This window comes from Schistocerca serialis, chromosome 6, assembly GCF_023864345.2.
Source record: "Schistocerca serialis cubense isolate TAMUIC-IGC-003099 chromosome 6, iqSchSeri2.2, whole genome shotgun sequence".
Lineage (NCBI taxonomy): Eukaryota > Metazoa > Arthropoda > Insecta > Orthoptera > Acrididae > Schistocerca > Schistocerca serialis.
In genome coordinates this window covers 198,949,313-198,976,032 of record NC_064643.1, presented here as the reverse complement: position 1 = coordinate 198,976,032, position 26,720 = coordinate 198,949,313, and the positions used below count along the sequence as shown (strand labels likewise).

General features: G+C 40.2%; 1 protein-coding gene across 1 annotated transcript in view; it reads left to right on the top strand.

Annotated features, from left to right (window-relative positions):
• Positions 1-26,477, top strand: part of LOC126484044 (histone H3-8-like) — a 96,828-nt gene extending 70,351 nt beyond the window's left edge. Inside the window, exons 3-4 of the mRNA XM_050107384.1 lie at positions 3,775-3,929; positions 23,792-26,477. Of these exons, the coding sequence (XP_049963341.1) occupies positions 3,775-3,929; positions 23,792-23,963 (327 nt within the window). The 3' untranslated portion in view covers positions 23,964-26,477. The remainder of the gene's footprint in view (positions 1-3,774; positions 3,930-23,791) is intronic.
• The last annotated feature ends 243 nt before the right edge of the window (positions 26,478-26,720 follow it).

The following is a 26,720-nucleotide window of genomic DNA, read 5'->3' as shown; positions in this document are numbered from 1 at the left end:
TACTTGTCACTGTTGACACCACCTTCCTATACACCAACATCCCTCATTCCCACAGTCTTACCGCTATTGAACACTACCTTTCCTAATGTCCTTTAGACTCCAAACCCACAACCTCATTTCTTATGTGCCTTACTAACTTTATCCTAACCCAAAAAGACTTCTCATTTGAAGGGAAGGTATATAAACAAATTGGTGGCACAGCCATGGGCACCTGCATGGCACCCTCCTATGCCAACCATCAGAGGAGTCCTTTCTAGCCTCCCGGAACATCAAACCATAATCTGCTTTAGGTTCATTGATGATATCTTCATGATCTGGACTCAAGGCCAAGACACCCTATCTTTGTTCCTTCACAACCTCAACAACTTCTCTCCCATCCGCTTCACTTCTCTCCTCAACCCGGCCTAGATGCTGACCTTCTCCTCTCTGATGGCTTTGTCTGCACCTCTGTTCATGTTAAACCTACTAATCATCAACAGCACTTGCATTTTGACAGCTGCCATCTCTTTCACAACAAAAAAAAAAAAAAAAAAAAAAAAATCCCCCTCATACAGCCTGGCCACCCGAAGATAGCATATCTGTAGTGACAAAATCTCCTTTATTCAGTGTGCTGTGGGTCTCACCAAGGACTTCACAGACAGCCACTATCCCCCAGACGTAGTCTGCAAACAGATCTCTTGTACCATTTCCCATCACACCCCCAGTCCACCCACCACCCCCAGGAACCAGCCACAAAAGAGCGTTGGAGTGTCCCATTCATCACCCGGTACCACCCCAGACTGGAACAGCTGAACCACATCCTCCGCCAAGGCTTGGATTACCTTGTATCTTGCCCTGATATGAGGGACATCCTACCAGAGATACTTCCCAACCCTCCTAAAACGGAGTTCCGTCACCCACCCAACCTTCTAGTCCTTCCCTGCGTCACTCCCAATCCCAACCCCGTGCCACAAGAACCATATCCCTGTGGAAGACCCAGGTGGAGAACCTGCCCAATCCACTAACCCAGCACTTCCTATTCCAGTCCTGTCACAGGTTTATCTTACCTCACCAGGGGCCAGGCCACCTGTGAAAGCAGCCATGTCATTTGCCAGCTCTGCTGCAATAATTGCACAGCATTTTATGTTATGATTACCAACCAACTGTCAACCAGGATGAATGGTACTAACCAACTGTCCACCAGGATGAGCTGCCACCAGCAAACTGGCCAGGAGCAAAGTAGACCACCCTTAGCAACAACATGCAGCTGAACATCAGACACTTGATTTTAATGGCTACTGTGCCATCTGGATCCTTCCCACCACCATCAGCTTTTCTGAACTACACTGATGTGAGTTATCCTTACTACACATACTCCTCCGCCGTAATTATTCTGGGCTCGACCTGTGGTAACGCACTGTGCCCACACCTGCCACCCAACATTTTCCGGCCCCTTTGTCTTATTGTCTCCTCACCATTCTCATCTCCCACCCTATTTATTTTCAGCACTCTGACAATGCATCCACCCGTCGTTCCCTGCTCGTCTCCTTTTTTGTGCCATTTTTCCGCACTTCCCTGCGCCACAACCTCCTGATGCTGCACCAGTTGGCTGTCTAGTCCCTGCACACTGCACACACCACCACACAATACTCGTCTCTCTCTCTCTCTCTCTCCATCCGAACATTACTATCCCTTCCCCTTCCCTGCTACCTCCAGATTGCTGCTTGCATCCCATGTGATAGTTGCATTCTGGCCTGAGATGCTGGATTTGGCAATCTCGTGTGTGTGTGTGTGTGTGTGTGTGTGTGTGTGTGTGTGTGTGTTTTCCTAAATTGTTGACATACCTACCTGGAGTTTCCATTATTTAATTTCTATAGTTGTTCGTAGCACTGTCGCTTGAGCCTCATACCACAAAATGGAAAACAGTCATCTGATAAGCAAATATATCTGGCCTATATTTTGATATTGCAATTACAAACACAGCTCCCCTTAAGAGAAATCAGATATTGTTAAGTTGAGTATCAATTATTCTGGCCTGATCCAACCAAAAGCATTGTGTCAGTCATGTGCGAATACAATGCTAAGAGTAGCATAAACAAATTATTTAAAAAAATCTTTGTTTTGTTCGGTGGCAAATTCTGTAATTTCTGTGCTACTTGAGCCATTATCATGTTGCAGTCACTCTTTGCACCTCCTTTGACCATGTGCTACATCTCCTCATGGGTGAAATACTGTTTGGTGGTTTCTTACTGGCAAGAAACAGGTTTCTGAAACAGTTAATAAAATTATCATCTTCTGCTTGTGGCCCTAATTTTGTCACTCCACAAGCATCTTAAAACATGGACCTAGCATTAACTACTGTAAAGAGGAAAATAAAAATGTGTATGTACAGCCAAAATAGTTGGACTGTTACAGTATGCTTCATTAAAGCAGTAGTTTTGCTACAGAGAATTTTTACATTGTCTTCTAGCCCCACTTTGCCAGTACAATCTAAACAGCTTGCATTTCCTCTTATTTATTTTAAAAAAAGTTAGTTTTTGAAAACTAACAAGTTCCTCTTTGTCTCAAAGCAAAGGTACCACTGGAAACCTTTCTGCCTGTAAGTCCCTAACATTTAAGGTGGGCAATAATTTTCCATCCCAATGATGTCATAGTTTCTTCCTTTTATTCTTGGAGATTAGATAAATTGTAAATTTATTAGTAGGAGATTGTCAGGTCTTCTGCTGCAGCCTGCAGAATAGAAACAGTATCAGATACCCAGCTGACATATATCTAAAGGAAACACTAGTTTTTTGTCATCATTATAAAAGCTGTGGTACCTTGCTTCTTTCGTATAATGTATGGTACCTTGCCTCCTAGTGCCATTATTTGCAGTAATAATAAATTGAAATAGCATCTTTCCCTTGCTTCTTTCATCAGAATTCAAAAGTTCGTTACCAGAATAGTCAGAAAGTGGATCATGGAATGCAGCTGAAAAGTGGGTACTTGCAATAATTTATTGTGTCCTATGTGTTCCTTGTTTTTCCTTCCTTCATTATGAGCCTTCTGTCTACTTATAGATTATAGTGAAATCTTCCCTATTCTCTTTGTCACAGTGAGATGACTGTGTCCTCTTCCCCTGAAATAGTTTGCAGAGCATTGTCATGTGTGATATGAAATAAACAACAATTCAAATTGTTTGTAAACACCTTCATGGCATCTAAAAGATGGATTGGTTTTTCGTGTTCCTCTATAATTGCCTCCATTCCAGGTGAGTTTCTTTGAACAATAAGGAAGGGGTCTTGGAGGAGTTGTTGCTTCCCCCCCACCCACCAAAAAAAAAATTGCACTCACAAATTGTGAGATTCACATCATTACTGATAGTGTCATGTTCTATATGTTATAGCACAAGACATCTACAACTTATTAAATTGAGGTCATTTGGTGTTCAACAGCTTCTATTTACACTTTTCCTCCAACATAATGTTCCGGAAATGGTGTGAAAAATGAGTGTAACATAACTGAAAGTGAATAACAACTCATGGCGCGCTAAGTGCTAGTGTGCAGTGCTCTAAATAAGTTTAAACATGTCCACACTCAAGTTGGATGGGTGCTGAGACACTAAGAAATGGCATACGCACACTTTTAGAATAAAAGGCAAGAAACAGGAGAGCGCATTAAAATTTTTTGATGTGAAAATTATTGCAGATACATTTCCATTTAAAATTTTTCACTTCACTTTTATTTATTACCATCTAAGTTTGTAATATTATGGGCTGCTTTCAGAATAATAATTATCTTATCTTCTTTTTGTAGGTGAAAAGGAAGAGAGCAACAAAACGTGGCTACAAAGCACTTAAAGAGATAAGGAAATATCAGAGATCAACTCAACTAGTAATACCAAAGATACCATTTGTCCGTTTGATTAAAGAGATTCTGATGACTGTTTCAAGAGAAACCAATGTTACCAGGTATAGTTTCAAACCTGAACTAAGTAACTACGAATAGAATCGTTAACTTGTAAATTGTTCTTATAGTGAGATAACTCATGAGTTACAGGCATAACATAACACCATAATTATATAGTGCATTTAATGTTGATGATAGAATTTCTGTTTTTGATTAACAGTTTTAAAGAATGATTTTCTGCATATATCAGTTGTACTTTATAGGTTTAATGCCACAGTTGAAAAACCTTTGCCATTAAGACTGTATAGCACCTTACTTTCCTCAAAATCATTATTTCAAGCTCTTGTTTTATGAAAATCCTTGTTAATGATTGTCACCATTAGGCACAAGAAAAGCAGCTTTTGTATACTGCTGACCTCATAATGTTTGAAGTTTTGTCTCTGTATCAGTATTGGTCTAATAACTTTTTACCCCTTCACACACAAATGTTAACAAAATTCTTAAAACATTCCTTGCTAGGACATTATGAAAATGTTTAGACTTACTTTATTCAGGTGTCACACTTTTGAATTTTGCTCTTAGAGGCCAGTGCTGCATAGGAAGGTTGTTTAATTTTCCTTGTGAATTTGTATTGGCCTCCCAAATGTGATATATGGAATTCTAATTGAGGTCTGGTGATTGCCTCTCCATACCCTGTACCATTTGCTATTGAATGTATTTGTCCATGAAATGCATCCTCTTTGGATGAAATCGAGATGTTTTGCATCAGCCTGAGGGAACATGTAAGCATTGAGCATGTCATACTTGTAGGCTTGTGTAGTCACAGTTTCATGCAAATAAATGAAGAGGCCTGTGTATCCATCTAAATATATACCACATTGCGAGAGCCTACCCACAGAGGACGGGGGAGTCAAAGATGAATGGGAAGGTGTTAGCTTAGGATTAGGTACTCTTCTGTTCCACCTGTTCTAGAAGTGTTCTGTTGTCATTGAAACTCGTTGGAGAAATCCTTTCCAACTGACATTTTTCATCCAACTGCTACTGCCGTAAAACTTTTGTGAGGCAGAATTTCACATATCCTACCATCTGTTCCCATAATCATCCCCGTCAAGGCATGTTTGCCAATGAATGTCCATATGACAGCTTGCTGGTTGAGGTACTTGTATGTCTCGCTTACCGTGAAAGACTGCCAGAGTTCCTTCTACTCTTTGTGTGTGGAATGGAAGGTAGTAGTGCTGTCAGTGTAAATCATGCTGGGCACTCCATGTCTTCCCACAAGCTCTGTAGGGCTTGCAGTTGACATATCTGAGCATAGTTCCCAGTGCAGTGCGCGTGTTGTTGTGCGCACAACTATAGCAGTTGTCCGACCTATAGCGGGCCCTTCAAAGTTGGTGTGTGTGACTTCAAATGGTTTCAGTGATGGTACTCTTTCAGCTGATAATGGAGTTTCTGTTTGTTGAACAAAGTGATCCTTCACAATCTGCAAAGTAGGTAGCAGTTTAGAACATTTTTAATTGCCTGTTGAGCTCAAAGAATCCAGCATTCTGTTCTCAGTTCAGATAACACTATGTTTAAGATGATGCAGGCGAATATGAGCCTGCTGGATCAGTAAGCTGGTGAATTAATGGTGTCCATCGAGAATAATTGGGTGGTGATTCTGCAAACTGCAGATGTCCACTGAAATGAAGCAGACCATTATTCAAGAATGGATTGAAATGAGATATCTTAGAATTTTGTGGCAGAGGCAAGTTCTTGTGCAGAGTTTGCAGTTGAGCTGAGAAATGTTTAGCAACCTGAATCCAGTAAGTACATGCTTCGTGTAAGTCTGATGCTGTCAGGTATCTGGAAGTACAATTTCCTTTCATTAACTGCTGTTTAAAGTGAAGTATTCTTGCTGTGACTCATAACAGCTTGTAGTAATTACGATATTGTAGAGCTGTTAAAATAGATAGTATTGTTTTTACCACGAAGACTTGATATGTTAATTTCTGCTTTACTTCCAAGGAACGGTCTTTTGTCTGTATAAATTATGGCCGTTTTGTTTGGTTCTTTATTAATCAAGCAGGCCAATGGACCCATATAATAGCATGCTGACGTTTGTCTGCTGGGCTTTCCTCGCCAGGTAAGTATCCCCACTGTGATAGCTTCATTAGTTCTTGCATTTCCATAATACGGTTTGGCACACAGTCTCTCATCAGTTAGGGTCATGTTGTATCCATGCTAAGGCTACAGCTGAGTGAGTTCACAGTGTTGTACGACTTGCATTTTAGCTCGTGGTCTCACAGAAATAATGAAGTAATCTTGATTCAAGAAATATTGATAGAAGTTCCAATCACAGAAGAGTTATTCTCTTGATGGGAGCTAGTATGTTTTTGCTGCAGACTATGCATCTATGTGACATGCGTAAAGGTCCGCTCTGCAGGCCTTTTGTGATGCGTCAAAAAATCATAGATTTCTGATTCAGTTTCTTCAGGAACACCAACCCATTTGGGCATGTCTGTGTGCGAACATGATGGCAAAGTTGATACCCACCTTTGCCAGCGTTTGTCAAGATCAAGAGGTAAGAGCTTATATAGTTCAATTCTTCTTGGCCAAATTTCCTGGAAAATTATTTTTGCAGTGAGGAATCCGGATGACGACAGACCCAGTGAATCATAGAATCAGATAGTGCTGTGGAGTACTTCTCACTTAGTGGCAGGATGTTTGTGATATTATGATTACAGTGTTGCGAACAGTACTGAACGAGGCAGTCTGCGTGTTCCAGTGGAATCCTAGCACCTCCATATCTGTAATGTTTACAACAAATTCTGATTACCGTATTTCAGTCATTTGGCTCGAGTTTGTGGCCCACTTCGCCATGGTAGACTGATGTGTCTCATGTTTGCTGTAAGCCCACAATAGAAATTCCGGCATTGGCGTCTTCAGCACCAGCTACAAAATCGTACATAAACGTGTTATATTCAACAAGTAAAGAGGCTTGAGAAAAATTCGTTTTGTGTGTTGTAACAAGTTCCTTCAGTGTTACTGCAAGCAGAAATGGGTTGGTCAATTGTATAATTTCCTTATTGATATATGATTACTTTAAACCAAACAAATTCACTGTGAGACTTTTCTGTAGAAATGCTTGTTTGATATGGGCAATTAAGGTTACCAGATATAGACAAAATCTCAATAATACCAAAACAATACAAGGAATTAAATTGAGGACCCATTTTAAAGAGTCTTTTCAGTGAATGTACAAGTACCTCCTCATGTGACAAACCATCAAATGCAATCCTCATTTTGATGAGCCCTAACTTTTGTTTCTTTACTGCAAAATGTGATAAGTAAAATGTGTTACTTGATGTCTGTCCAAGGATGGTGACCTCCACATCTCTTTTTATGGGGACTGTCATTCATGTCTTCGTAAATGTGTTTCAGATTTCTGACTTCATGAATTGTTTCTCCACTGAAATAAATCTTTTCCCCTGCTTTCTGAAGATTATTAGGAACCATAACATTGGGTTTTCAGCAGAAAGAAACCACCCTTCTAACCCTTCTATTATCTTCAGCGCAGTACGATTTTAATAAATATTGCAGTAAGACCAATTCCTTTGGATCCGAGTTATTTTTGGTTAACTGTGATCCCCAGTTTCTAAATTCAAGAAACATTCTAGGACATCATCTGTGGGTGTTGCTGTGTCTATAAACTGTTGTAGGTTTGCCATGGTGCTTGACTTACTCCCAGTAAGAATCCAACCTAGAATGGAAGATATCAGTGCAATGGATGATGATAGTTGAATCGAAAGGGAATCTGTAATGATTTTCCATTAGCAATCTTGTCCTATAAGGATCTTGATGGGAAGACATTCTTCATTATCCTTGGGGGGTCTGCTAACTGAAGTCTCTAGGTGTGCAGTAGTTTCCTTATATTGGAATGTACGGTTGGTGTGTGGCAAATGAGTATATGCTTTCAAATGCAGTCACAGACTTTTTTGTAATTTGTCCAGATCCCCTTCAAAGTGAGTACTATGGGGCTTTAATGTTGTGGATGGCATTTCAGCAGCAATGAGAGAGGGGTCATGATGATCTGTTGTTTGTAAACCTAGCTTATCAGTGGGGGACTTGGAAATGAAGCTCAACTGACTACTGCCATCCAGAACACAGAAAGTCTGGTTAATTGTCTGGTTCACTGACCTCAACTGGAGCTGTCTGAAGATAAGTAAAATTTGTTGAACTTAATATCGATTTTTTCCAACAGAATATTGGTAACTTATTGAGAAGATGAAATGGAGATATCAGTATAAGTACAGATAGCTTCGTGAGGATGTTCCTTGTACCTAGAACATTAGGCCTGACTTTCTTAAAGTGCTTTAACTTATCAATACTTGTTGACTATAAGTTCCTTTGTTGCAGTCGTGGACCCAGTGAATGCAAGTTGTGTGAAATATACAGTATGGTTGTTCTTCTTGTCTAGGTTTTTGTGAGTTTTTAGCTCTCTATGAGTTTTCGAGTTGTGTCTGCAGTGGGTGTGAAGTTGGAGGATAACAGGTGTTATCAGTGAATCTTTTGTGCAGTAAGAGCACGGTGAACTGCTTGTACTGAAAAGTTCAGTAATTTCACTACATCTCCATATAATATTTTGGTTCATTTAGCATGAATAACCCATTTCTGACACAGTTCAGCCCACAGAGTTTTCATAGTGACAACTATACTGTATGGTACGATGACTTCTTCGAGGGCACTCATTGCCTTCAGGAATGTCAATTTCAGTCTTGTAGGAGTTGCTGACAGTACAGGTTTTGATGCATCAAAATAATTGAAATGTGCCTCTGTATTTGTGGTTGCTGTTTCCACACTGATTGAGTAAATTTTCTTTGTTTCCACATTCATGTTAGCTGTTCTAGGTATTCCATCTAACAACTACTTACTACTTCATTTCGCCTGACAGATGACCTCATAGGTAAACATGGTGGTCTTTGTCACTGTTTGGTTCAGATTGTATGTATATCGCATTTAATTTTGTCTGTATATTGCTCACAGCTCGACATATCTTGGTCGCATTCAACATCAGGGACAAAATTGTACATGGCATCATGCTATGAAATGAGCTTCTGTAAAGTGTCTTGAAGACTTTCCCTATAGTGTTCAGAATTGTCAAACAGGCCTTTTTTTGGTCCTCTCCATAGCTTGTCTGTCTCTTTTTTAAAAAAGGTCTACAAACTGCTGTTCTAAGTCTTCCAGCAATATGTCTTGCTGAAGATAGCTACAGCAAAATTGTTTATGAGCGCACTTTGTGAATTGCTTATATGTATGACAGTGTATTTGTAAGCAAAATATGAATGAAACTTTTGTTTACAAATCAGGTGTTCAGGGTGAAAGTTTCAGATGTGCCGTGGACATTGTTTGGAAGCAAGCAAATCATGCCATCGCATTATGTTGGCATGGACTTACCTTGTGATGATGAAGTCCAACATCGTCTCTTGTTTTCTGCAGCATGAACTAAGTTGTTAATTATTGAAATTGTGTAGGTCATGGGTAATAAACATTGTCAGGGTGTCTATTATTACAAGTATCAAACCACAACAGGTGCTGAGTTTATAACTGTATGTTCCATTAAAGAAAAGCCACTCCAGTTGCTAGTAAGAACTTTATTTTAAGTTCACGACTGGTTCCAGCCTTAGATCAGGCCATTGTTTTCAAGAGAATCTACATACTTTAGTTTTTAGAGGAGTTATATTCAAACATGTTAGAAATTCCAAATTTATGCTTTACCAATAAAGTGTAGAACAGCTGCAGTCGAGTGTAAAGTTACATCCTATAGCATTCAAAAGTTAAAGCACAGGAAACAGTAGAGGGTAGTAGCATAGCTTGGACACATTGTAGATGCTAATAAAAGCATATTTACTGGTGTTTCTTGGTGGGCATAGCTCATCAAGTGTCTTTTGTTTGGGTTTTTTTGAGGTAAATTTCTTTTTCTTCATATATGTCTATAAAATATCCCTTCTTCATAATATGGTGGATTACGAGATTGTTTTTGACACTGTGCACCACACCATGGAACGATGTTTTGTATGAGGTGAGCTGCGACAGTGGGTTTACTACTTCATATGTTGGTCCCCCCCCCCCCCCCCCCCCCCCGTGTGTGTGTGTGTGTGTGTGTGTGTGTGTGTGTGTGCGTGCGTGCGCGTGCTCTTTGTATCATATTTTAAAATTTTGTATTTGCCACCATTTTTGTGTAGGTCTTGTGTTACAATGAAGGTTAAGATTTATACCACAATGTGTACATTATGTTTTTTAAAAATGTTGCCGAGTCTACTTTTCTTCTGCCACTACCTGCTAATGAAGTGGAAAAAAGCTTGGATGTTTGTGAAATACACCCTGGAAAAAAGGCTATCACCCCAAGGTCATTCATGAAATTATAAATTTCATTAGTCTAAAAGGAATGAATTGGCACGGAGAGAGGTACTGCGTGACAAACAGTTTGTGTTGCTTCTTCTCTGTGGCCAGTTTCGTATAGACTTGGCAAACTTAAAATAAAAAATAAATAAATAAATAAATATCATCATCGCATGTAAATGTCAACTTTCAATGTTTCATCTTTTAATACATGATGTTACCACAACACAAGAATTACACCAAAACTGTGGCGTACACAAAGTGTGTCAGTGCACTGCCCTGACTGTGGGACTAGCAACATCAGACAAAACAGGAAGGAATTTAAAAATGCGGCACAAGGAACACACAGAATTAAAAAGAAAAATAGGATGTAAATGCACCGTTGGATCTCACATCATACAAAATAGTCATATGGTCCAGAATATCAAAATGAACCTTGTAACATTTCGTTTATGAAGAAAGGATGCTTTGTGGAGAAATTACACCCCCCTCCCCTGAGAAAATTACAAAGAAAAGACATTCACTGAACAATGCATACCTAGAAACACCAGTTTCTTGGACATCAGCAACCCTTTCATTGACAACGTCTTTCAGGTTACTCCGCAAGTTTGTTTGTGCATCTGGACGTTTGTAAACATGCTTGTGTAAGCAGTCCATGATGTGACCAAGCTATGGCAACACCTTCTATTGTTTCCTGTGTTTTTTAATTTTTGCATGCATTGGGAGTTTTCAAGCATGGATGGTTAAATGCTACAACAATAACCAATGTTCAAAACCTGCCACTAAGCACTCGCAGGTAGTGACCCAAGTCACTCAACTATCCACTGCAACTATTCTAAGCATTTATGAAATCTAAAATTTACTTTTAACCTTTTATTGGTAAAGCACACATTTGAAATTTTTGACAACTTAGGATATAACTCTTCTGAAAGATAAAACATGACAATACTTGTAATGTATCAAACTGCAGTAACCAAGGGAGTGGAAGTGTTTGGTGTTTCCAGGGGAACCTTATCAAAGATTTATACTGCATGTATGGAAAGAAGAAGAAAACCATCCACTAAGTCACAACACAGATGAAAGTGTGTTTTGAGTGATTATGACAGAGGGTCATTGAAGAGGATTGTGGTTAAAAATAAGAGGACAACAGTTGCAAGTCATGCAGAATGAATGTGAACTTTGTCAGCAGCAAAATAACATGAAGGGCACTTCAGAAGTAGTGAATTGCTGGGTGAGCTGAAATAACAAACAGCTAATCAGTTATGGAAATGACCGTAACAGGAAAATGTGGTGATGCTGTGTTTAAAGTAGTCAGGGCCCCTGTTCACACATCTCAGGTTGTTGAGGACTGGTATTGTAAGTGTGAGAGGGAATTGTTGCATCTCTGCTGGCCACCGAATAAGATTCCCTTGAAAACGTATGGGCATTTAACTTCTAAGAAAGGAGTATACAAACAGCTACTCCATACCATGAGAAATATTCAGTGATTGGGACAATTTGGTAGCAAATTGGTGGCATGTACCTATAAATCAAATATCATTGTTACGTGTTTTATCCTCCATCGCATCAGAATTTATCTATTTTGCACCAGCCTTCCTGTGTTGTATTTGACCATGAATGACACCTGTACAGTGTCCTCAGTATGTTGTGTCTGTTGCAGTCAGAACATTATTCTGTGTAGTTGGGAGTGAATTATGTCACAGCTTAATGAATGCAAACATGAGGAAATCATTGGTGCTTGAATGTGGGTGGTTCTATACCCAAGGTAGCCAAATTGCTTGGTATTTAAAGAGGCACCATATCAAAGATTTATAATGCATACAAGGAAAGTGGAAAAAGCATCATCTGCCAAGTCACAATGCACATGAAAGTTTGTGTTGAGTGATTGTGGTGGACATTCATTGAAGAGGATTGTGATGAGAAATAAAGAGGATGACAACTGCAAAAGTTACTGCAGAACTGAATGTCGCACACACGAACCCCGTCAGCACCAAAACAGTATGAAGGCTGCTCGGAATTACATGGCAAGCTGGAATTCCAAAACCATTCATCAGTGCTGCAAATGCCAGGAAAAGGAAAATGTGGTGCCAAAGCCATAAATCGTGACTATGGAGCAATGTAAGACATTTATTTGGTTGAATGAGTCTTGTTTTGCACTATTCCTGACTTCTCGCTGAATTTATGCCTGAACAGTGAAAGGTGGTGGGGGGTTTGGGTAGCCATATCATAGTATTCCATGGGCTCAGTGGTTACGCTGCACGGTCGCATTACTGCCTAGGATTGTGTGAACATTTGGCTCATTGGGTCCATCTTATGGTACAGTGTTTGTTTTCCAGTGGTGGTGATGTGTTCCAAGACAACAGGGCCTCTTTTAACGCAGTTCTTATTGTCCAGGGCTGGTATTGTGAGGATGAGGATGAATTGTTGCATCTCCCCTGGCCACCAGACACCAGATCTCAATATTATTGAGCCTTTTTTATCTACTTTGGAGAGAAGAGTACTTGATCACTATCCACCTCCATCACTGTTACATGAACTTGCCACTATTCCGCAGGAAGAATGGTGTAAGATCCCCTTAAAAACCACACAGGATCTGTATTTATCTATACGGAGATGACTGGAAGCTGCTTTGAATGCCAATAGTTTTCCTACACCATGTTTGCCATGTTAGTGTGTTGTGCATGTGGTGGTGTTTCCATAATTTTGTCCGTCACCTGTACATTACAAGTGTCATTGCTTGTGTGAACTTCCTGATCCTCAGGCACGTTCCTCAAAGGGTTCAGTCTTGTCAGCAGTATGATTAACCATACAAACATGTTTCCTCTTTCTTCTACCCTCTCTCCCCCTCCTGAGGAGGAGGAGGAGGAGGAGGAGGAGGAGGAGGAGGTGCCATCGTAGGTGGCTTTGACTCTGCATCCTTCTGAAATAAATATGTCTGGATCACTTCATTATATGTAATATTTACAGCATAACTAATGTCCTCAGTAGCTTCCTCAATATTCTCTGCAGTATCTACAACAAAATAATAATCTTTAGTTCCACTGAACATTACACAAGTATCATTGTCACATGTAATTCTCTGTACATCTCACTCACACCCCACGGCCTCAAAACAACACCCGTTAACACCCAGTGGGGTAGATACTGCTGTACCTAAGTCAGTATCACCGGTTTTGTTACTCACACACTCATTTATTTCAGTATAACATATATTCACTAAGTTCTACCATGTTACTACTTCCTGCATCCACGCAAGTCGTACCCTTTTGTCATCTTTCAAGCCTCTCCACAATTCTCATTTTCCTTATTGCCTGAGAAATATAATTGTGTGCGTTTTTAACCCACCACACATCTTATTCTTTCTACCTCTTTATCAGCATACTCTGTAGTAACTTTCTTGCGCAAAGCTCTCTTCTGTTCACAACCGTTAATCACTGTGCCTGTTCTGCTCTCATAGTCTTTATTTTCTTGGCTATATTTGTGTTGAATTTGATCATAGCTGAACTAATTGAGCTGCTAAAACCTTCAGCATTTCCGCCAGGATACCCCCCCCCCCCCTCCCTTTGGTATTGGTTATGGCATTTTAACCCTTTATCAATTTCACACACATGACTACTACTGTACGTACTTAAACATAAGTGATTTACTTTTAAAAAATAAGTAAATACAGGATGTATCAAGAAGAATCACCCGATTAAAAAAAAAAATAAAAAAAACTTTAAAAAATCATAACTATTATATTATTTGAGATATGTGCGTGAACAATGTACTGTTGGAAAGCGCAAACTCTTGAGTTTTACACAGTTCCTGCTAGCTAGCAGCAGTGTGCGCCTATTGCATTCTAGTAAAAATGGTCTAGGGACAACAGAAAGCGTTTTGTGTTCTTGTGCAGTCTGGGTCAGTAATAACTATTCAGAATGAATTTCATACTGGTGTGGTGTGGATCCTCCTACAGCATAGAGCATTAGACGGTGGCATGAATAATTCCGAGAAACAGGTTGTTTGTGCAAATCGCCGGGCTGTCCCCGGGTGTCTGAGACAGATGTTGAATGCATCTGCCGTAGTTTCACAAGAAGTCTGCTGAAATTCATTTGCCGTGCAGTTAGACAGCTCTAAATCCCCCTGATGTCCATCTGGCATGTGTTGCGTTGATGTTTACACATGAAACCATACAAAATTCAGCTACTGCAAGCTCTTCGTGAAGGTGACAAACAACAGCATGCGGAATGTGTAATTTCGTTCTTGGAAAGAGGGAGTATGACAGTTTTCTTCCATGTTTAGTGACGAGGCAACATTCCCTTTAAATCGAAAGGTGAACTGTCGTAATGTGAGAATATGAAGCTTGTACAACAAGAGGAGGACTCTCCAAATTTAAGTGTTTTGTGCAGTTTTGTGGGAAAAGGTGTATGGTCAATTTTTCTTTGCCAAGAACACTGTTGCAAGAAGCACCTATCTCGATATGCTTGAGAACTTTCTTTTCCCACAGTTGGAGACTCAATTCGAATGACTTCATTCACCAACAGGATGGGGCATCGCCACACTGGCATCTGGAAGTGTGGGAATTTTTAAGTCAATGGATTACTGAACAATGGATCAGTCTCACTGGACCAATTTACTAGCTGTCAAGGTCACTGGACCTGACTGTGTGTGATTATTTCTTGTGGGAGGTTTATAAAAAATTCTGTTTAATGCCTTCATTACCAACAACAATGAATGAACTGAGACATTGCATAACAGCAGCTGTGGAAGCTGTAACTCGAGACATGCTCACTGCAGTGTGGGAACAATTCAAATACCGCATTGACTTATGCCATGCATCTCATGGGGGGCATATTGAACACCTATGCAAAGGTATGGGGAAAAAAACAAAACTTTTTGAGGTTTCCCATTCATCAAAGAACAAAATTCATTGTATATATTTATTAGTTTCAAGAATATAGACATGCCAAATCAGATGATTCTTTTCGATCACACTGTATAACAAGATGTTACCTGTTCCAAATGTCACAAACTAGCAGATGTTCCCTACAATTCTCAGACTCTTATGTTGCGGAAATTCTGTCCACTAAGTTCAAGAAAACATTAGTAACTGGAATAACAAAACCAAGTGACAAGAAGAACACTTAATTGTAGCACTGTCATAATGCTTCTTGATGAAACTCAACTTCAGCCCCTGAATCGCTACACATGTTTAACGCCTTGTACACTTCTACGCAATAAGCCACACCTCTTGCACATAGTAACCAGGCAACAACTAACATTCGTATTTACACATCGTCAGAACACCATCTGAATTTACTTACCACATTTAACACATGAAAACAGAATTGACAGCCTGGTGGAAGATGACACGGTATTTGCAAAGGGAGGTGGTGGGGGACAGGTAAAAAAATCTCTGCACACGCTCTACTGCATGTCTTCAGTGTTAACAGATGCAGGTGCGGTATTATGCTCGGTCCGGTTGCAGATGTGAGTTCCGTGTCTTGACATCAAAATGTAGAGGTGTGGGATGGACGACCTCAACAGTGGCTGCATTGAACTGTGGCGATAGATTGTTGCGAGTTAGATGATTGATGGTTGGTAAAAGAAATGTCATTATTAGTGTACGTTCTGTTAAAGAACAAACTACGAGACTCATAGTGATGCTGTCTGCTGATGTTCTCCCTGAGTGTGTTGTAAAGACAGTGAATGAGTAGGTGCTGATACAAGCAGGCAACCAGCAGCCTGCTGTGTGGCAAGTTGACATGGAGTATGTGGCAGCACATGTGTCCTGTTTTGGCACAACTGTATAGCTTAAGGCAAGGTGTACCAGAAGGCTTGGAAACCAGCTGTGATTTTTGAAAAAGAAGACATCTCTCAGCAGCAGCAGCAGCAGCAGCAGCAGCAGCAGTAGTGGTGCAGCAGAGGTGTGCAGGATTAGTATACCCAATAAGGCGTTGATGGTTGAGCAGCTGCGCTGTCCTAGTCTCAAAACAGCTGCCCTCCAGGGCAGAAAGCTGAAATAAGTGTGGAAGTGGTGCACTGGCTGGAAGTCCACAGCAGTGTCTATGGTCCAATTCTCACTTAAAGACTCGAGGCACACGAGTGAATAACAGCTGCACATCGCATTGTCGAAAATCATTTCAGTGTGCAGTATCGCAGCAATAATGGTGCAGCAGTAGTAGATTGGGAGCCAACCAGTATGGACGTAGGCAGAAGAAAGCATGCAGTATTCAATTATTTCATTTGTGTGTACATTGAGAAAGGCAATAAAAAGGTTGGACTCACCAAATAGTTAGTTCAAGGTTGCTGAAAGGAGCATTCAAGACGCTACAGATCGAAGAGAAGATGAAAATAAATTCTTAATTTTTTGATTAATGTACAGTCGTGTGATTAATGAAGACTGAAACAACAGCTGTAATGTCAGCTGTTCATCTTTTCCGGGTATCTGTGTAATGGCTGCAGCTTAAATGAGCTGCGTTATCAATATAGAAACGGTCACACAATGCTTTGTAAAATAGTAAGGAAAGTGTAAAAATGCATGGAAAGTCCTGCACAATGAGAGCATACTGTAATTCACAGAAGAAAGGTGGCTGAAAGATGCCAGGGAATTTGAGACCCATGCTATGTGACCGGGTCAATGGAATCCTATCATCCCAAAGGGGAATGTAACTCAGTGGTTGAAGAAATATTTTCACTGGTTACTTTATAGACAATGCTGGCAAAGTACCATGGCAAGATGAATGGTTGGTAACAGTCTTAGTGAACACTGAATCAGTTTATCCCCAAATGTGAAAGACTATTCAATTTATACTGCTATTAAAGTGTGTGCAATTTTGTGGCTGCAGTACAATAAAGCATTGATTACAGTGGTCAGGCTGAGGTAACAGAAATTAAAACTGATGTTTGCTTGACTGAAGATTTGTTCATTCAGATGAAAGGGCTGTCTCCAGAGATCAGCATATGCTGCTTAGTGTTATTGCAAGTTTTAGATATCCACATTCGAACAAAAACACTACCTTTAGAACATAAACAGAAAATAGTTTAACAGTGATGTTTATCAGTATCATTTCTCTCTCTCTATTTAGTTTCACAGCAAAACTGTCACAAAACTAGCACATACTTGAAACTGTGTGGCTCTCGTTTAATCCTATCATGATTCTCTTTGCGCTGCATCAATGGAAGGCTGACGGTAGCTGTTGCTGGGGTTGTGAACAAGGTGCACTGCCCCATTCACTTACGATTGGTGCTACACACTGTTAAGTGAGGTTTCATGTGCGTAAAGTCGTATGTCATGGCAAGGATGTGGTGCTGTTTCAAGCTATGCCCATGTTAACAAGTAAAGCTATTTACACAAGGGTGGCACGGTGGAAACTGTGTCACTTTGTGGTCTGCGCCACATCCATTTGTAGCCACCTGTGGCGTACTGCTATTTTCATTAATTTTGAAGAGTCAGAACGTGAGAGGATTTAAGGATTTAGAGCTACATATCTCTCTCTCTCTCTCTCTCTCTCTGTGTGTGTGTGTGTGTGTGTGTGTGTGTGTGTGTGTGTGTGTGTGTGTGACAATAAAGCAATGAGACGGATTGGAAGGCGGGCAGTTGCTTACCGTTTTAGTCAGGTTTAGGGGTCTCTCCTTCAAATTAGTTCCCTTCTGATTGCACACACTTTTTCCAGTGCTTATGCCATTGATGGTAACATTTCTGGAACTCATCTTCTGTAATATCCTCCAAGACCCTCGTCACAGCTTTTTTTGGACATCTTGTGTTGGTTGAAAATGGTGTCTCGCGATTGCCGTTTTGACTCTTGGAAATAGAAGAAAGTCACACGGAGCAATATCTGGTGAATAAGGTGGCTGTGGTAGTACTGAAATTTGTTTTGAGGTTAAAAATTGCTGTATTGACAGAGCAGTATGGGATGGTGCATTATCGAGATGCAGAATCCAATTATCAGCAATGTTGGCACGGACATAAAGAACTCTTTTATGAAGTCTTTCTAAAATTTCTTTGTAGTAATATAGGTTAATTGTTTGTCCAGGAGGCACCCACTCTTTATGAACAATTCCCTTGGAATCAAAGCAGCACACATGCATGCATTTCACTTTTGACATGCGAGCTTCTCTTTTTTTTCCTGGGTGGTCCCTTTGAACACCATTGCGGACTTTGGCATTTTGTCTCAGGATCATACTTTGGGGGGGGGGACAACTTTCATCACCAGTGATGACACAGCTTAACAATTCTGGATTGATTTCTGTTTGCTCTAACAGATCAGCTGCCACATTTGTGCGTGTTTCTCGCTGTTGTGGTGTGAGATTTTTGGGGACCATTTTTGCTCAAATCTTTCTCATAGAAAGATCTTCAGTTACTATTAGATGAACCATTTCTCGATTGATGTTCAGTTCTTCTGCAGTCATTTTCACGGATAATCTTCGATCAAACTATGAGTTCACACACCCTGGCCAAGTTGACAGCCATCCGTGACGTTGATGGTTGTCCACTGCGGTCTTCATCTTCAACATTCGCTCTGCCTTCACTAAACATTTTATGCCAATGAAAAATTTGAGCTCTTGACATAACCTCCTCTCCAAAAGCCTTCTGAAGCTTACCGTAAGTTGTCATCATGTTTTCACCCAGTTCAATGCAAAAAGAAACGGCATACCTTAGCGCAATATTATGCGGTTCCATTTCTGTGACAAGAGACACAAACACATGTAAACTTATTACAGCACAACTCACGACTGAGCAGTTGCATCGATGTGCCTCTTGGACTAGAAGCAGCTTATAGACCAAGGTCAAAGATATTGTGCCTATGCAAGCCTGCAGGGTTGTGACATCTTGCCAAGAAAATCAGTTTCATTACTTTATTGTCATACCTTGTATATGAAATAATAATAATAATAATGCCACATCGTATAGTTGACATCACAGATTGATAGTGAACTGGTTTTATTTTCGTTAGTGCCCATATTTATTGTGATGCTACACAAATAAGTAAACCACTGGGCATACTTTGAAAAATGTAGACACTTTGAAGAATGTAGTCGCTGCCCAGTTTACGTGCGACAGGTTTTAGGACATAGATATACTGCTTACAAAATACAGCTAATATAATGAAATTTATTTTAACAGTAGAAGGAAAGCAATACCTCTTTCCTTTCGTGAATAAATAATATATTTTGACATTTGACTGCGATGAGCTACGAAGTGAAACACTCAGTGTTATGGCAACACACTATGGGAATTTGTGTCTCATGTGATTTACGAAGCCTGTTACAATAACATTTTCAGTTAACATTGCATTAAGAGCTATTTTCATTTTAACCCTCAAGCAGGTGCACTATCGTAAAAAGTGCAGCGATGATTTTTATGCCTTATCAGTGCATTAAGCCTCGGCTATGGGTGGGTGGGGGTGTGCGCGCGCGCCCCAGTAAAAAATATGACAGCAGTGGTTTTTATGCCTTATTGGTGCCTTAATGTTGAGGTATTGGGCGCAGGCTTGCTTTTACTTAAAAATGTCCATGTTTTAAATCTTACAAAGCAAGCTTGCACATGTGATGACTTTAGGCATGCCTGCCACAAGATTAAAATAGGAGACAGAAATTGCAGAGCCAGCAGCAGAGTTGGCTATTAGTGTATACATAAATTGTTATTATTTACACTAGCAGTTTCATTCATGAAACATTCAGTAATTGCTTAGCTGACATATTGTTGAAAAAATTACATGTATTCCACAGAGCAACAAATATGAAATGGGATTTTCCTATTAATATAACTAAAGTGTTCTGCGTTCAGCGAGTTTCATGCTAGTCTATTTTATACTTACCTATTTGGGCTTTCTTGATGCAGGCTGGTAAAATGCAATTTTGCATATGTTTATAACAGTTACTGCACACTTACTTATGTTATCTGTGAAAAATAGCACTTTCTTCTCCTTGGACGAAAAAGTTCAATCTGCGCACCTACAGTGGTGTGCATTACATTTTTTGTTCATGAACAATGGGTTTTGCCAGATAGAAATGCAAATCCCCTACTCACTTGGTACCTGGTTATAGAAATTCCATTTTTCAGCTGGGATATGCTGACGCATGTTAAGTAAGGCTTTCTTCTTGACACTTTCTATTGGCAGAAGAGTGTCACACAAAATAGGGAAAACTGGAATGTTACCCAACAGCAGATTTCTTTTCCTAGTACCCCTTGGCTTCCTAACTATGCTGTGACAAATCCATAGTTGCTGGCTGTTCAGAGTTTTTCTTCCCCTTAGTGTGGTAGGGTTCTCAGATGAAATTTGCAGCCAAACACGTAGTTATTTTGAATGAGTCTCTGTGCAATCCTCGGTGTAGTTAGCACAGATTTCTGAAATCCTCTGGTTTCATCTTGCAGACAAGACATCCTTTGTCCTTGGCACTGTGAATGGCTGGAATTGAAACATCTAGGTGAAAGGATATTTCACCCCTTCCCATATTGGCAAAATCTGTATCACATAATGGGAAATTATGTCCTGTAACAAGGAATTTCTGGTCTGCAGAAGTTAAATAGTTGTGGATGATCAGATTTTCATAAAATGCCGTAGTATTTTGAACACCTCTCACAAAATCTGCAGTATTTAGGCTTAGGTGGAAATGAAAACATATGAAAAATAGGAGTTATCATCAAAACTTTCCAGTTTCTTTTCTCTGAATGCTGTCCTTCACTTTGTCTAACACAACATAGAAACACTTTCGAGACATTCTGGAAGTGGTCCAGATACATGTTCAGCTACTTCACTATATCAAATGTGCCATATTTATTTTCTTATTTCAACCATAATGGATGTACCCAATATGTTGTTCTCTGCTGAACATTTACAAATTGCAAAGGATCAGTGCATCACTATTGTTGTCTGATGATCTCTACCTTCAACATATTCTGATCCACTCGTCCTGCATCTTTCTGACAGTGCCCCTTCAGTGTGCATTCCTCATGTCTCTCAAGCACCACGTTCCTGCCTCACCACCCAGGCACCTATACCACGCCATTTCTGTGTGAATTGGGCATATGTCAGAAGTAGGACTGCAGCTGGTGGAGGCCGGTCTCGTGCTGGCTCATTGTAGAATAATATCGCCTGATTAACCAGTGTAACCCTCCATTGTAGATGGTGGCTGCCAGGCAGAGATTGCTTTGGCTAGAAAGGACAGATTTTATAATGGTAAGCTGCATACCTGGTTTGCCAGAGCGTCACTTCCAACCATGTAGCCTATAACAGGTCCACACCTGTGATGTGTAGTAACTGGTCTGCTGATGCCTGGTTGCTCTACTGTTTTGCTGTGTCGTTACTGCACTGCTGGCCCCTTCTTGCTTGGCATATAGTATGGTAATCGGCTGGTGGTGTTGCTGCATCTGACAACAGTATTTTGTTGGCTCTGCGCTCACCTGCTCTTGTGGCCTTTTGCAACAGCTGTGCAGCATCACTATTTTGCTCAGCAGCACCAAGAAAATTGTGGTAATGCCACAGTTAATTAAATCTGATGTTGACAACAATTTCACAGTGGTATCATATGTATCAAAAATAAGTACAAAAATTCCAATCTGTTTGAAAAATACACTCCTGGAAATTGAAATAAGAACACCGTGAATTCGTTGTCCCAGGAAGGGGAAACTTTATTGACACATTCCTGGGGTCAGATACATCACATGATCACACTGACAGAACCACAGGCACATAGACACAGGCAACAGAGCATGCACAATGTCGGCACTAGTACAGTGTATATCCACCTTTCGCAGCAATGCAGGCTGCTATTCTCCCATGGAGGCGATCGTAGAGATGCTGGATGTAGTCCTGTGGAACGGCTTGCCATGCCATTTCCACCTGGCGCCTCAGTTGGACCAGCGTTCGTGCTGGACGTGCAGACCGCGTGAGACGACGCTTCGTCCAGTCCCAAACATGCTCAATGGGGGACAGATCCGGAGATCTTGCTGCCCAGGGTAGTTGACTTACACCCTCTAGAGCACATTGGGTGGCACGGGATACATGCGGACGTGCATTGTCCTGTTGGAACAGCAAGTTCCCTTGCCGGTCTAGGAATGGTAGAACGATGGGTTCGATGACGGTTTGGATGTACCGTGCACTATTCAGTGTCCCCTCGACGATCACCAGTGGTGTACGGCCAGTGTAGGAGATCGCTCCCCACACCATGATGCCGGGTGTTGGCCCTGTGTGCCTCGGTCGTATGCAGTCCTGATTGTGGCGCTCAGCTGCACGGCGCCAAACACGCATACGACCATCATTGGCACCAAGGCAGAAGCGACTCTCATCGCTGAAGACGACACGTCTCCATTCGTCCCTCCATTCACGCCTGTCGCGACACCACTGGAGGCGGGCTGCACGATGTTGGGGCATGAGCGGAAGACGGCCTAACGGTGTGCGGGACTGTAGCCCAGCTTCATGGAGACGGTTGCGAATGGTCCTCGCCGATACCCCAGGAGCAACAGTGTCCCTAATTTGCTGGGAAGTGGTGGTGCGGTCCCCTACAGCACTGCGTAGGATCCTACGGTCTTGGCGTGCATCCGTGCGTCGCTGCGGTCCGGTCCCAGGTCGACGGGCACGTGCACCTTCCGCCGACCACTGGCGACAACATCGATGTACTGTTGAGACCTCACGCCCCACGTGTTGAGCAATTTGGCGGTACGTCCACCCGGCCTCCCGCATGCCCACTATACGCCCTCGCTCAAAGTCCATCAACTGCACATACGGTTCACGTCCACGCTGTCGCGGCATGCTACCAGTGTTAAAGACTGCGATGGAGCTCCGTATGCCACGGCAAACTGGCTGACACTGACGGCGGCGGTGCACAAATGCTGCGCAGCTAGCGCCATTCGACGGCCAACACCGCGGTTCCTGGTGTGTCCGCTGTGCCGTGCGTGTGATCATTGCTTGTACAGCCCTCTCGCAGTGTCCGGAGCAAGTATGGTGGGTCTGACACACCGGTGTCAATGTGTTCTTTTTTCCATTTCCAGGAGTGTAGATACCAGTATGATACACAGTTATTTAAATATATTTGTAAGTTGTTGTTGTTGTGGTCTTCAGTCCTGAGACTGGTTTGATGCGTGATGTAAAAAACCAGCAGCAAATAGTAAATTCTTGTATTAGATATGGGATGATAACAACCAAAACATAATAGTTTGAATTCTGCCTGCTCCCAATTCCTACCCTTTCCCTTGAACTCATGGTTTAAGTTTGTAACAATTTTTATTAATCTCACAAATAATGACAGTTAGTGGGACTTCTTTTATCTTTGCCTTTTTAAGACCTTTTCAACATACTCTTCATTATTATAATGCTAAGAGATAGCAATATATGTGTGACAACAAGGAAATGTAATTAATAACTGTAATGATGAAGTTTCTTTCCTCAGTATTGTGATTAATATTAAAAATCATGAGGTAGTGCATTTATCTAAATTTGGAAACAAACTTAAATAGTATTAATGATAATACCATAAGAGTATAACATTGGTAACAGGCACATTTCAACATTGTATATGCAACTTCAATTTGAACTTATTTTTTTTGTTCTTTTCCCCCCTCCAGAATTGAAAGATCTGCTGTGGAAGCTTTGCAGGAAGCAGCGGAAATGGTTATTGTACAGTTATTTGAAGATGGCATGCTCTGTGCAGTACATGCAAAGCGAGTAACATTGTTATCTCGTGATATTCATCTAGTTCTCAGGCTGACAGGAACTCGTGTCTTTGGGACGAATTAATAATATATGTCTGTTCATTGGATACATTTGTTCTGTTGTAATTTTCTTTTAATGTATGACAGCATCCTGGTTCATGGATACTATTGTAATAGTTAAGTGCCATCATTGACTTTGGAAAGTGGTTTCTCTACATATACCATTTTCAGCTGTCATTTATGAAAGTAATCTAATGATGTTAAGTTTTATAATAATTTAAAAGTCAACAGATTATTTTTATATAGAAGCCATCAATAGTAAATACAAACATATTGTGATTTTCTTAGTCTAGACTGGTGAAACTGTGAAGTGTACGTGTACCTTTCCTCATAAAGTTATGACATTACAGAAATGTACAGGGTGACTGTCTTAATCTTAATCTTAGAACAGATGGATTGGAGAGGGGAGGGGGGGGGGGGCACAGACAAGCTGGGTCTGACAGTCCCACATCTTATTTATATTCCAAAAAAGACATAAATATTAAGCAGCAGTGCTGAAAATATTTCTTTTACTGTTTGTTTGTTTTTAAATGTACCATATGTTGCCTTAAAAATAAGGTTGTGTTCCACCAAAAATCTGAAAGTTAAATTATTCATTGTTTAGAAACCTTCTTAAACATTTACACATTATAGTGCATAGTATGAGCTGATAAAAAATGAATCACTTTTTAAGATGTATGTGTTACTGATCTGTACTGTCTACACTATCTTTGCACAACATTACAGATTAGGACAGACCCAGGCATTTTCCACAACTTTAAAATTTTTTTTTGTTTGATTGTCTTTGCTTTTATGACAGTGACCTCATTTCCTTTTGGAAACACTTGCTTCTCAGTGGTAATCGCATATAGTTGTGCTGCCAACTTATGAATGTTTCTTGAGAGATCCTTCTGGTTAGCTGTCTGTGCCATGTCTGTCTCATCCATACCAAATCCAGTTGCTTGAGAAATAGCTTTCTTGAAATACCAAGTTCCGTGTTTTCTTTGTGTACAACAAACGAATTTATACCAGTAATGTTCAAAATAGCATAAAACATACACAATGGCCTGAGTCTTGTTTGCCTTCCAACATTATATTCTGAGCACCTGGCATCAACTTCATCCACTCCACTCTTTGCTGAATTATAGAACATGACTCTCTCTTGCCTTCTTTAAATAGTCTGTTTCTTCATTGATTTTATTGGTTGTATGCATCAGCAGGGTTACGCATCTATTTTTCTTTTGTACATATGACACCAATATGAAATCATTGCTAAATACGAATATGGATGAATGTAGTTTTCCATTTTTGTGAGGCAAGAATTCCAAAGGAAATTTTCCTTTATTGTTGCTGTGTAAGGTTGAAATCTGCGAAATTTTCTAGCAAGATTGTTGCTTTTGAATGAATTGTCAAGGCTAATATTCCTCCCTGTTCCCTTCATTGGCTCTACAAGCCTGACCACAACATTGTCAGCTGCATTACTCACTTTTAAAACCTGCAAGTTACTATTCCAAATGTACTTCCAAATTTTTTTCATCTGCCAAGATAAATATTATTATCCCTAGTTTCCATGCTATGAAGCAATAAACGTTCTGAAATAACAACATTCCAAAAAGATAGTAACATTTCACACACTGTAAGATATTCACTTGTTGCATTATGTGTTCTGCAAATTTTTGTGACTCCCTTCATAACATCGCTTATAGGGACTAACTTCTCACTTTCTTTATGTTCTTAGCTTATATTGTCCAATCTGACACTTCTCAGGAGAAAAACATAATCTTTTCAGTGACATACTTGGAGGAATGATTTGTTCCTATGCCACAAGAGTCTCAAAATTTGTCCATATTTGTTTTACCACCGTAAATAAATGTACAAAAGACTCAAAAATGCTTTAAACTCCTCTTTTTTGAAGTTTCTTGGAATATGTGGGTCACTTTTGTATAGAGATACTATGTGAGCTACTTATTTGTCCTCTCTAATCAAATGAACAATTTTCAGGCCTCGACAGTGATGTTAGCTTTTCTGGCTCAGTCACTGATACCAAGCAAATGTGTAACTATATTGTAAGATTGGAAGCGAACAATTTGGTTGGGAACATTTTTCAGGCATTTAATTTGTACCTTTCTCCACAAACTGAAAGATAGTGATTCACTGGAAGAGGGATTGCAACTAATCATACTAGTTTACAGAGAATCTCAATTAATGTTAATGAATGTACTCATATTTATGACAGGAATGTCATTATCTTCATTGACTGAGAGACCCAGTTTGTCAGTTCTAGGGTGAACAGCTAACATGCCATAGTCAATTAAAAAATTGTTTTTAAGCCTTTTTTTAACCACTTTGTGTAAAAATGCAGATACTGTTGTGTTCTGTCCGGTTATGTTGAACAGTCAAGTGTAAAAAGGAAGGGTCAGTCTAGGCCTAGAAAAAACATATTTATATTGTTTTTTTCTATGGAAAATACACTTTGACAATCAAAGGAGATCATTTTTCTATGTCTTTTTATAATCACTCTCTTAAAGTAATTGTAGTCAAATAAAAACATGTGCAATTATATTTTTCTAAAAATAAATATAAAACTTATAAATATGGTAGCGGAAAAAGTGTTTGTGTGTTTGCTGCATGGTAGTGGTTCCAGTATAACATACAGAGGTGTTGTTATTCACCTTGTATAAGCTCATACCACTTACTGTGTTTTTCAGTAGTATAATTTGTTGTGATTGGTGATAGAAACTGCATAACATAGTTAACATGCGATTTTTCATGAATTTTTATTCATGTAAGGATGGTAACATGA